The 13,279-nt window shown below is 42.1% G+C and overlaps 1 protein-coding gene across 1 annotated transcript; it reads left to right on the top strand.

Annotated features, from left to right (window-relative positions):
- The first annotated feature begins 10,110 nt into the window (after positions 1-10,110).
- On the top strand, positions 10,111-13,240 carry pnp5a (purine nucleoside phosphorylase 5a). The gene is made up of 6 exons (XM_041965080.1): positions 10,111-10,367; positions 11,165-11,334; positions 11,422-11,525; positions 11,687-11,862; positions 12,023-12,213; positions 12,478-13,240. Exons 1-6 carry the CDS (start codon positions 10,345-10,347, stop codon positions 12,693-12,695), a joined length of 882 nt encoding a protein of 293 aa, XP_041821014.1. The 5' UTR covers positions 10,111-10,344; the 3' UTR covers positions 12,696-13,240.
- The last annotated feature ends 39 nt before the right edge of the window (positions 13,241-13,279 follow it).

The following is a 13,279-nucleotide window of genomic DNA, read 5'->3' as shown; positions in this document are numbered from 1 at the left end:
GGCAACAAGTACTAGCCAATCAGAAGCAGAGGAGGGTGTGTCATGCCTTTGCCATCCTAGTGGAAAAAAAATTGCAGCACACTACAGCATGATAGATAGATAGATAGATAGATAGATAGATAGATAGATAGATAGATAGATAGATAGATAGATAGATAGATAGATAGATAGATAGATAGACTTTAATTTCTCAGGAATCCAGTGGATTTTGACAATTTAATAAAATGGAATTGAATTTTTAGAGTTAGTATCTAACAGGAATAGTATCCTCCACTCCACCGTGTGAATAAGATCAGCATGTAGGCGGGTTCAAGGGCCCTCGAAAACGAGACCACATGATTCTGTTTTCACATGGAGCCACAATGTTCCACTGATGCAAACCTTTGCAGCTGCGTGCATGCATGTGGAATGTGTCTTTATTACATTCTGAGCTCTTACACATATCCTGTGTATGCAATGCAACCTCAAAGGTGCAAAAAGTGTACTTAGAGCCACATACTGTAAGCACGAAATGACTATTTAAGGAGCTGGCAGGGATCCGCACCAGTAATTGAAATGAGACACAAACTTCATGAGATGCCGAGATTACAGGATTTTTAAATTTGAGCTGAGTCAGAGCACAGTTCAAAGCTCCACCTGGCAATCAGAGCAGGGAAAAACAAACACTATCAGACCCACGCTGATGTGTATGATTGTGCAAATGAATGGGAGCAAATATCCATGTATGCATTTCAATATTCACAGTACTCTTGAGTAACCTGGAGATTAAGCGCTCTGGATTTTTCCAAGTATCGTCCAATCGTCCAGGTCTGTGTCACTGTAAAACCTCAACCTTTGACTTTCATCCACTCACTGCTCACATGGTTGTTTTCCCAGCGTTATCTCTGAGATAAGCTTGTCTGCAGGTTATGTAAAACCCATTTCCATCACTTTTAGAAAAATCAATGACAAATCTCATTTTAAGAGGACCCCAGATCAAATCTTCGAGTGCAGGTTTGTTTTTTTTCTCTCTTAATTTCTTGATTTCAAAATTTTAAAGTCCCCCTGAAATCTTGCAATGATTTTAAGTGTGTTTTTTTTTTTAAGAATACATTTTTGACATATACTTATGACACAGAAAGATAGACAGCACCACAATACACACGCTAACACAAGATCTGAACAGAGAAATGGAACGAGAAACCCTTTTTTGGTGCCATATTTTGTGTGTGTGCTGCAGAAAGTTATCTTGTAATCCAGGAGAGCAGCCCTGAGTCTGTCTGGAGGGCCGGCCATTTGCACCTTTTGCATATTGCTGTTCATGTAACGGTGGGAGCGTTAGAGGAATGTTTCCTCGTAACAAGGACACACACGCTGTGTATTTGGCACCCGTCACGGTGTAAACTCACCAACACTTGTCATGACCTACTGCTGCTCCACGGTCAGTGCTTCTGTTTACGTAACAGATGTTTTTTTGCAGGAAAGACTCAGAGTGACTCTGAACATTTGCTTTGTTTCCCAGGAACTACACTTTTATGTGAAGTCATATTTCAAGTTTATTGCTTGGTGTCAAGGCTGCACAACAAAGTCTGACATTTATGTCTGTGAGCCAGTCATGTATACAGTAATCGTTTAGCCTATATGTATGTATAGAAATATGCTATGCAAGAAACACAATCAACCTTTCTATAATCATTTTAAAATTTTGATATTAAACATTTATGAATCTCTTTTGGAAATGTTGAGTGAAATTGTTGAAATTGGTTCTTCTCAAAACAAATGAAGAAAATGCAAATATTACTCAGCAAAATCAGTCAAATTAGCTAAATTGATTAGCTGTAATAATCAGTTAATCTATTAAGTCATCTGCCATGTAAACATGATTTGCATCAAAACTCTGTTGATTTGCTTGTTTTTATGTGTTTTATATCACTTAAAATTAAAAACTTTCGATCCAAAATAAGATTGTATCATAAATAGATGTGACACAAATCAGCCACACAATTATACATACAGCGGGCCTCTACACAGAATTGATCTTCAAGCTCCAAAAAGGATGAATGTAGGGTGTTTACTTCTCATATAGGTGTTTTATAAAGCACTCTACTGCACTTAAAGGCTGTATTAAAGGTCTAGTGTGTTGATTTTTAGGGAATATAATCACCTGAAAATAAGAATTGTTGTGTTTTTGTTATCTTAGAATGTGCTCTTTATATCTACAGAAGGAGCAGGTCCTCTGCCATGTTGCACCACCATGTTTCTACAGTAGCCCAGAATGGGCAAGCCAAACACTGGCTCTAGAAAGAAGCATTCATGTGTTTTTTGCACCTTAAGCAGCCACTATGTGGCGAGGGGTGTTCAGTTGGTTGCAATCTGCAACCTCACCATTAGACGGCAATAAATCCAACACAGTGGATTTGCCTCTTGGGGTGCAAATAGCAGGTGTGTAGCAACAGTAGCATTCATTCAGCTAGTGCTTTTGGCTGCATGATGAATGTTGGTCCAACATTTACCCTCACTTCAGGTCTGTTCAGGCACACACTCCTGTGGGAAATATCTTGCTTATTAGATAGTAAATACGGCACCAGCTGGTCGCTAAAAGCACCTGTTTAGCGCTGAGCAGGTGCGTATAGTGACAGTGAACCGAGTGGTAAATTTGTAGGCTAAAACAGTCAAGTATTGTATGTACAATACAAAAAGCAGTAGCAAAACACACAAGAATGTAAAAGAAGTGAGAGGAACTCCAAGCAAGGCATTACATTACACACAAAAAACGCATATACATACAGACAAATGTTTAGTACATCTACATGACCATGCACACATGACACTGAGACAACCTGAGAACATGAGAAATGTTTCTCTCTGTCTCTCTGTACGAACCACAGTGTCCTCAAGTGGCTCCACAGATCATCATGGCAATTTAACACATAATCAAGACCGTGCACATAAAAACATTCCGGGCGTCACTTGAGTGTCTTGTGAGGCTTCACTTCTGCATCACGTCCATCATTTTACACCTACTTTGCCAGCTTCACATGCAGACAAGATGCAGAACACGTGGCGTCCATCTCCCCCGTCAGCTGCAGCAGCTCGTCCGACTGCTGACGGCATGTCACACCACTGACACAGGGTATTCTTTTTGAACACAATTTTGCAACTTTTATCCCATTATTACTCCATTTCATGACTCCACGCTGCTCTGCTGGATGAGTTGTGAAACAGATGTACTCATGAGTGCAAGGCAAACAAGTTCATGTTCTGGAGGCACAGCAGCAGCTAAGAGATGTGCAGGAATCACTGCATCAGACGATAAATTAACAGCCACAGATGTAAGACTTTAATCTATTTAACCTACTCAAATTAAAATATCAAACAGTGTTACTGTTGGAGCTTCAGTTGCAATGCATTGCAATTCAGTGCCTTTTTCAGCAGCATTTGAGCAGATTATCACTTTTTCAACTTGCTAGCTCAGTTATCTCCTCCAGCTTTGCCAAATAAGTTGATTTGGTATAATATTCATGATGTGGTATTGCTACTTTCAAGTCTGTCCAAATGTCATTGTTACTGTATATTTAAAATTTTAACTCACTCACTTATTATGCTTTGTTGTGTCTTATGATTCCTTAATGTCTCTTTGTGCTATAAAAAAAGCGGTTGTTTTCTTTTTTCTTTTAAATACTTCGTTTAGTGGCATTCCTTCAGTTTGAATAAACTGCACACATTCATTAAAAAAAGTTTCCCTCCAGCTGTCAGTTGCACCGTATTCTCTGTAAAAGAAAAACATAACAGACATGACATTAAATATAATGTATAAGTGACTGTATACAAGGAGAAAAAGCAGGGGAGATATAAATAAAACCAAATGAATTATATTAACTAAATTACACAAGCAAAAATATTTTAAATTAAATAATATAAAGTATTATAAATAATATAAAATAAAATTAAAAAGTAATATATGTCATTTTTGTTTGTTTTTATTGATGTTTTTTTGTTTTTTCTTGTTTTTTAAGGGGGATGTATTAGTAAAGATGCAGGTTATAGAAAAAAGACTCACTGCTCTTGAATTAAAGATGTTAAGTTTTTAATCAGTACATCAAATTTTATCCCTACAAACAATATTTAGTGTTCTTTGTTAAAATCAAATTGATTTGCATGGGATGACAGTTTGTCATGTTGAGTTGTAAGACTACATTATCATTTTAGGGCTGTGTTAACTCATATTATATCAATTCATGTGTTGTTTTTAATATACTTGAGTTCCTTTTGGGACACATTGAGTTTTCCTCTTTACATTTCCTGCGTCTTCTCGAGCTAATCAGTGCCTTCAGCTGTGTGTGGGAGGTGCTTAATTGATAAATTGTCTAATTCCCCTCCATGATTTTGAAAGTAGGCCATGAGGCCACAGCGGGTTGACCTTGCACACATTAGTTGTCCCATAAAATCAATATTCAGTATTGTATATGGGGACAGTTTACATGTAGGACACTGGGAACAGAACAGAACAGCCAATTCTGTTTAGGTCTGTATGGGAAAGGTGAAAGGCTAATTTAGGTCTTTTGTGGGACATCAAGAAGTACATTTGTACAACTTCAGGTGTCTTCACCGTGCTGTGAGTGGGTTTATTCATCAGCACTTAAAAAGAAAACATGGGGAATAATATGACGAGCAAAGTAAAAGATAAGAAAATCTGCAACAGAGTGAAAGAAAAGACACCACAGAGAGCAGGTTGAAACTTCTTGTGTCACCATGCACCCAGAGGACCAGAACAGTTTAGTCGACACACTGACATACTGCCAGACAGCACAATGTTTTTATCTGCAGCAATAAGCCAGAGGGAGGCATATAAAATACAGTCAACACAACAGCATATAAAGAAGAATATGTCATATTTACTGAAGATGCTCAACTGATAGGAGATCTGCATCATTTTAAATGAGAGTATTGAAGAGACAAAGCATTTAGAACAGCAGGGAGTTAAGAGTTCCTGATATAATCAAGCACTAAATCATGTAAAGCCTTGTAAGTCCTTACTTCAAGGCAGGGGTGGGAAACCTCTGGCCTGTGGGCCAAATACAGCACGCAGGGCAGAAGTCAAGCAGTCAGCAGGCCGTTATGAGTTGACCTCCGCCTTGCGAGCCAACTCATAGACACAAAAAAGCAATGACTTTTTTTCAGCAATGAAGGACACAACCTAAGATAGTAAAATAACACATTATTCTGAGTGTCGCACTTTTCAAGTAAAATGGACAAATTATTATTTTTTGTTGGAGTAAAAGGAAGCCAGTGAGCCTACACTGAGGACAAATGTGCTTGAAAAAAGCTGACACTGTTCGGTGGAGTTAGGAGACCCAACAAGTAGCTTTCACAAGACCACATTCTGTGATACAAATTGCCTCAAGTGATGTCACTTGAGTCAGCGTCAGTTGCAGGTGAGAAAGGTTTGGTTGGGTTAGACAGGTCACCAGACTCATTTCTGCTCGAGGCTAGAGACTGCATTACCCACTACTGACGATCTGTAACACACGTGACTCTCCAACTGAACTGTTGGCAGCTGAGTTGCATTGTGGGTAATGTAAGCCCCATGTTTTTCGACAAGGAAGAAAAAGGAGTTCAAGCGAGTTTAATGTTAAATTGTTACAGAACACGTTTTACATCCTGGCTGCAAAGATCTGCAGCTGGTTAAAGCTGAACTGCAGCTCAGGCAGGTAAGAAGATATGTTGCTAAATATGTGGACTGGGTGCCCACGTGGCTCAGGGGTCAAGACACTGACCATGCACTGCAGTGTTCCTGGTTCAAGTCTGGTTGAGGACCTTTGGTGCATCTATTTCTGCCTCATTTCTCGTTGCCTCTTCACTGTCTGTAATAATGGTGCAGTTTGGAGTTTGACCAAAAGGAACAACTGGGTATCAATGACTAGTGACAGGAAGTGTTACAGCAATGAGTAATGGGGGCATGCAGATATTCCACATGTGATCTCTGCAGCTGGTGAGATAAAATAAGCAATTGAACAAGAAAACAATTCCTACAGGAGGGGAACCAGTCCAGAATCATTTACATATATCACCACAGGGAGAGCTGGGATTGATCTAAAATGACTGAGGGGTCAAGGGCAGGACCTTTCTGCAGACATGTGAGATGTTCATCTTAAAAGCTGCCTCATGAAGCTACCAGAGGAGCTGAATAGCTTGTTTCATCGCCGGAACCCATGATGTCAGGTCAGGAATTCACCGTGTGAGAAATCTCAGCTTTACATTCGCTCTGGCAGCTTTGCGAATGACATCAAACGTGGCGGATGAATGATGCGGAACGCACATCGAGATGTCTATCATTCTTAACCAGTATGACTCAGCAGTGTCTGCTGACACTGTGTCCCATGCGTGACCAACGCCTGCATGCGGCAAGATGACAGACGGTGAGATGACAGATTTCAGTGGGAGTTCATCTGTTTATCTTGGACTGACCTCGCTGAAACTTTGGATCCACGTTATCGGCCTTCTTTCTGATTCTGTAATAGATAATCTGAGGGGATGACTTGTGTGTTTGATACAAATCAATTGCAAGTAAAGCACAAACCTATTTGCAAAATGAGACCGAATATGGTTTGGTACTCTGGAAGAGGTAGGGCCCATATGTGACGAGTTGGGAAAGTTACAGTCCCCTCTTATATTTACAGAAATGTTGTTTTTTGCCTTCAGCAAAGATAAAATTGATAAGAAGTCATGTGTTAGCGTTTGGAGCAGATGTTTGCATGCTAGGAAGATATTAACTAGGAATCAATGGGTTTTCTGCCGGACATAAAACTTCATGATGGGTTTGCACCAAGTTCAGTCCAAAAACATCAGCATTTTCCTTGACTGTGGTCTGAAGGGGGTGAATGAAAAACTGGTTCAAAAGACAAAAACAAAGTTCAGCAGCAGACACCTGACAGACAACTGACTGCAACCATGTGACCTCTCCATTCCTGCCGCCGCCAGCGTCTTCATCGGGTGGAACATTTTTATTGACATTTTATCCGGCTGTAAAAAAAAAACGAGGAACAGGTACACAGGTTTCTGTGGGCCATTGTGCTGCAGTCAGCTGGCCCCCACTCATTGGCTGAGCCAAAGGCGTGTTCGCTATAACTAAAGGGTGTGTGTGTGTGTGGGGGGGGGGGGTCAGCAGGTCAGCGACTCCCCCCTGTTATCAGTGAGCAACTGCCCTGGAAAAGAACAGGAGAACCCAAACAGAGAGGTGGTTGACTGAACAGAAATCATAATACACAGTCAGGCTGACGACTGTCCTCTAATGTGTCAATGCCAAACAACAACTCAAGGTCCAGCGACGTCAGGCTGCATGCTGTGGTGTCGGCTCTCCTCGCTGTTTTGGCTGCTGTTAGACTTCGGTGTTCTTGGCTCTGCAGCCGCTGCGAAAACCTTCATCTTACCGAGATATTTGTGTTTGTTGTTGAGTCTTATTTTCTTAAAACAAGCGATGTTAGGTCATTTCAACCTGTTTTAAAAGATCACGATCATCACATAAAATAATTCAAATCAGCTCCACCATCAGCTGACAAAGTGCTGCTTCCATGGTAACACGCAGGTGGTACAATTAAATAAAAGGGCTGTCCTGCATAATTAGCTCTTGATACTTTACTTAGATTTTTGCTGGTCATAATGAGGTACTTTTACTGCAGTAAAACTTTAAATGCAGGCCATTTGCTTTTCCACCACTGCTAATCTGCTAATGTGTGTTTCCTGCTCTTCCACGCTTGGCTCGCCTCCATAAATGCGTGCCCAACGTGCCGCCCTGTTCCATATTTATTGTGGTGGATCAATTACAGCATGTTCAGTCCAGGTGATACTCCTCGTGATCGTGACTGTTCGATCGGAATATCCCACGAGTCCAATGTGGCGCCATAAACGAGCCAGTCATAAGGACGCAGTGTTTATTTATGACTTAGTGGCTTGCCTGTAATCTGCCTCATTTACAACGCGCACATGCTGCAAACAGAGTGTGTCAACCCACTAAAGCTTACTGGCAACAATAGCAAAAACACACATCATGATGCAATCTGGGTCGTCATGTAAGGGGTCATGTTGTTGACCTCAGGTGCTTTTGCCCCCCCCAACAACAGTCAGCAGTCCGTCACATCCTTGTTAGTGTTTCAAACTGCATCAATGCAGTTTGTCCGTTTTTGAAGCTCTTCCTGACATATGAGATCTTTCTTGCTGCAGTTTGGCACGCAGATGATTTTTGCCCCTCGGTATCTCTCTTGGTTGCTGCTTGTTGGCAGTAAAACCTGATACTGTAATGGTAAATGGCTGCATTTATGTTTTGTTTTTATCCAAGAGCACTTCACAATTAGCCTCTCACTCATTCTCATTCCCTCAAGCAAGGTGCTGGCCTTCTGGCCTCTTCTCAGACACTCTGAAACCGCCATCCCTGCAATTAGAGGACGACTGTCACAGCATTTTCGATTTTCAGGAAGGGATTTCACAGTTAAAGCTCTCTTGCAGAAGGAGTTTAACATCACATGTCAAGTCCAAAAAGTGTGAGAACATGAACACATCAGCTGCTTTCAGAGGACCGTTATTTGTTGGAACAGTTTTTTGTACATTATACTTGTCTTTCTTTAATAAAGACGTCATTTTAAGAAGGCAGGTGTTGCAAGTCCTTCAAGGCACAGAACTTAAATTATGTTTCAGCCCCAAAAAATGTCCATAAAACACCAAACTTGCCAAAAAAAAGTCTGAATTGGTCTGAATTGTACTTTAAGCAGTATGAGCTGCAGGATAGTTGAGCAACTGCTTGATAAGCACATGCGTAAAACATGATGTAAATAAACATCACACTTCCTGGCAACTGAAGGAATGTTTAACAAGACGTATTTGATGCTACAGCTGTTTATTGGACATGATGGAAGTAACATAAACACTGAAGGGTCTCAAGTCTGTAGTGTTTATTATTATCTTTAATAATAAACACTATTATTGCATCATTGCATTGGAAGAAGTATGCCGATCTCTTACTTAAGCAAACGTCGCCATACAACAATGTAAAGTACTGACAATGCATCATAATGTATGAGTTGATTACTGAATGTGTTTTGTATGAAACATCTTAATCTGTAAAGTATCTGTCAATCACTTGTTGTGGAGAATAAGGGGCAATAACTCACAGTGAAATGTTGATGAGTAGAGATTTAAGGCTGCTTGAAATACTAGTGTACCTCGAACTGTACTCAAGTACAGAACTCAGGTACTCAGGTATATTTTGCTCTTCACTTCCTGCTCTCTTACAGAGCAGACTTTATGAAAGACACAGCAGGCTATAGCACCATATTTGTTTTCACTTCTATTGCTTCTGGAGTACTGAGTGAGCATGACCTTCAGATAGCAGCAGTCCTCTGCCGTGTCTGTGACTGGAAACCTGGGATTAGTACAAGGACAAAAATGGGGAAATCTGACAGATGCACTGAACAAAATGTGTGATAAACACTTTTTTGCACCTGTGCACTGATGCATTTCTTTTATAATGTTCTTGTTAAACTTTATTTTTACTATCATGCTCAAGCGGATCACGTTTGTTGTGTCTCTCTTACATGAAGCACTCGTTGCATGTTGATTCCTTTGTTGTAAAGCTGCTTTTCTTGTATGAAAGGTGCCGTACAAATCAGCTTTATTATTATATTATTATTATTATTGTTATTATTACAGTCAGTCTGTGTTGGCATATGCGATGACACATCCAAGTCAATGCATGAAAACACTACCTGACTGACAGGTCACACATGTCGTTCAAAACAAAACATTTCTCAACCAGGCTGAACATGCACAGCACATCGTGTTCTGCATTTCTGATTGATTGATCATTGCTGAGGGGATGTTGCAACAGCTGCCACTCCCCGCTGACAGTGATGTGGGCCACTGAGTGCAGCGGGATTTAAAGTGGCTGATGTGAATGGGACTGCTGCTGCTGCTGGGAAGAGGGAGGGGGAGGCAGTAGTAATAGTCGGTATAAATCATTTTGAAGGTGTGACTGCCCAGCCAATGAGGCCGCAGCAGCCACATGCGTCATCTCGAGCGGAGGAGGAGCAGGGCCGGGGGTGGGGGGGTCAGGGCCTATAATAAAAAGCCGGCCACTGCGCCTTTTCCCCAGACACAAGTGAGAAGAACTGAAGACTTTACCTGGACTCCAAAGAAGAAGACCTCAAGAGAAGACACCTATCAAAATCACCTCCTCCCGGCTTGTATAATATCTGGGCTCTGATTCAACGTTTTGCCGCCTTGGAACTTGATTTTTTTTCTGCGCTGAAAAGTGTGCAGTCGCCCATTTGCTCATTTTTCTGACATCATCAGCCTCTTACTTAATCTGCTGCAATGTTTCCAGAGGTAAACAAAGGGTGAGTACACTTTCGAACAGACTGTACTTTCAGCTGCCCTCTTCCCATGCTGCTGAACACATGGCCCCTTCATGGGCCGGTCAGGACGGTGGGTAAAAAGATACATGGGAATGTTTGGCAGGGGGCCAGAAAGAATGTGCACATGGGCTGTGGAGAAGTGAGGTTGAAAAAAATGAAAAAAGTGTGAGCCTGATAGAATAGAGAAGAATATTCTGTTCTGTGGCAGTGGGTGCTGTCTTTTTTTAACTTAATGGTTGTAATGAAACACTACAACTCTTAGAATATTTATTTATAGCGCAGTTTCTGAAGTGAGGGTGAAAGCTAGCAGCATGTCAAATTAAATGAATTACGCAAATGAGTGTGATATTTCAACTCAGCAGACAAAAAAAAAGCATGTGTGTGTGTTGAAGTGCATGAGAGGTGCGCTACCGCCGTGACTCTGCAGGAATGTGTGTGTGCGCGTGTCTCCTCAAAAGTCATATCCTTATTAGTAGCACTTCTCAGATCAGGCATCCTGTAATCTGATAATAATGACCACATCACATGCTGGGCAGTGAATCAGGAGGCAAAGAGGGTGATTAAGGACTCTGGAAAAAGCTGACATTAATATAGTTTGACAGCCAGAGAAGAAAAAGCAGCAAAAAATCTTAAGTGGTCATTTTGAAATCAGGTTTGACACAAAGCACTTTCACGTCACTTAAGGATAAGACTAACTTTAGCTAATAAATCAATTGATTGCTGCTTGATTTGCTGACCGCGGTCATACTAACCTCTGACCCTCGTTCCATGTCATCCAGCTACAGCTACGAGGACTGCAAGGCCACTGCCGATTGGCTGCTGGCCCAGACAGACGTACGACCCACAGTGGGCATCGTGTGCGGCTCCGGGCTCGGAGGCCTGGCTGACATGTTAAAGGACCAGGTAGCCTTCAACTACAAGGACATCCCCAACTTCCCGCAGAGCACCGGTGAGTTTAACTGCAAGCCTCACAGCTGCTGACCGGTTTCCATTCATGGTCGAGCTTCACTGACCGTCCTCTTTTTTTTCCCTGCAGTGCACGGACACGCCGGTCGCCTGGTCTTCGGCACCCTGAAGGGAAGGCCGTGTGTTTGCATGCAGGGGCGTTTCCACCTGTATGAGGGCTACCCAATCCAGAAGGTGCGTGTGCTTCAGGGTGCATTTGAACTCTTGCAACTGACTGGATCAAGGAGCAATTTGCTGTGAAATCTGTGGCCTCATCCTGTCACGCTGCTGAAAGGTCCTTCCAGTTCCCTCTGAACGGTCCTATAACATCTTTACTTACATGTGTGTGTTTCCAGATCACGCTGCCCATTCGCATCTTCAAGCTGCTCGGCGTGGAGACGGTGATGCTGACCAACGCAGCCGGAGGCCTCAATCAGGACTTCAAGGTGGGAGACGTCATGATCATCAAAGACCACCTCAACATGCCAGGCTTCGCTGGCAACAATCCGCTGGCTGGACCCAACGATGAGAGGTAGGCGTGAGGGCGTGGATCTGTGACTCATCATGCCGTACATTTGAAGATGCACTGGGGCGTGTTGCATATGGTTTTTAAACCTGTTTGCAGACAGGTCTTCACTGGCTTTGACCCTCTCTAAACCGTCCACCTGTCCCTCTTCTTCTTCCTCCCACAGGTTCGGTGTGCGTTTCCCATGTATGTCCGATGCCTATGACAGAGAGCTGCAGCAGCTGGCCATGGACGTGGGGCAGGAGCTCGGCTACGGGGACTTCCTGAAGGAGGGTGTCTACTGCGTGCTGGGCGGACCCTCGTTCGAGACCATCGCTGAGTCCCGTATGCTGCACAAACTGGGTGCTGATGCCGTTGGTGAGCAGTTTTAAATTAACTTAATTACGATTTTTAGCCACTGGTACAGAATATTTTAGAGTTAAAGTGCAAACTCCACATGAAAAATTAACCTTTAAAGCAACAGAAAGAGAGAAATCAAAGTTGTTAAGCTTAATACAAACCTATTAGCAACATTAGCTCTGAATTTTTTCTTCTGTTAGCCAGCGTGACATCACATTTCAGTTTTAAGTTGAGAAAATAAACCCTGTATATTCATCTTAAATGCCGTCTTTTCCTCGCTAGGCATGAGCACGGCGCACGAGGTGATCATCGCGCGTCACTGCGGCATGCGGGTCTTCGCCCTCTCGCTGATCACCAATCAGGCGGTGATGGACTACGACAGCGAGGAGAAGGCCAACCACGAGGAGGTCCTCCAGACGGGCAAGCAGCGTGCAGAGCAGCTGGAGCGGCTGGTGTCCACCATGGTGACCAGGATCGAGCACAACAACAACTACGCCTAAGAGACGCCGCGCTGCGTCACGGGCACTCATGCTAGTCCAGAGCTAGCATTTTTTAGCATTTTGGTGTGACTGAAGGAGACTTAAGGTGGTTACGGTTCACATTTAAGTATGCTGTGCCAAAGAAATTCACACACAGTTTATTATTTAGATGAGCAGTTGGTTGTTGGCTGTTTTTAGGGTTAGGTCAAAAGATGATAGCAATCTTCGTCCTCTGAATAATCTCTCTTAGATATAAACAGATATAGACAACACACACAATCTTTGTTTTCATGTCACCGTGCTTACATTCCTCCTATCGAGCGGCTCCACGCGAAGAAGTCGCTTGTTTTTGTATCATTTTAGTCTAGGCGTGTTTGTTCTAACTTAAAATATATGATCAGCTTGTGTAAATGTCTGCGATTTAACTTAACAATGAGCAAAAAATCTAATGTAAAGATCTTAATATTATGATGTTGTTGAAATGTGTACATTAGTGGACTTAAGGTATTTTATGTGTTTTTTGTGCTTTTTTTAATATGAATGTTGTTATTAAAGGTTAAACTATTTATTACTACAATACATTTGTGTTGTTCTTTGAGGTGTGT

Source organism: Chelmon rostratus, chromosome 23, assembly GCF_017976325.1.
Source record: "Chelmon rostratus isolate fCheRos1 chromosome 23, fCheRos1.pri, whole genome shotgun sequence".
NCBI lineage: Eukaryota > Metazoa > Chordata > Actinopteri > Chaetodontiformes > Chaetodontidae > Chelmon > Chelmon rostratus.
Note: the sequence above shows the minus strand (reverse complement) of the source record. Positions and strands in the feature narration are given on the sequence as shown.

What these genes read in the sequence shown, in the direction of transcription:
- pnp5a (XM_041965080.1), top strand. Translation starts at nt 10,345, where the DNA reads ATGTTTCCAGAGGTAAACAAAGG. An exon ending in CAACTTCCCGCAGAGCACCG is followed by an intron (nt 11,335 to 11,421) that starts GTGAGTTTAACT and finishes TTTTCCCTGCAG; the next exon opens with TGCACGGACACGCCGGTCGC. An exon ending in ACTGGGTGCTGATGCCGTTG is followed by an intron (nt 12,214 to 12,477) that starts GTGAGCAGTTTT and finishes TTTCCTCGCTAG; the next exon opens with GCATGAGCACGGCGCACGAG.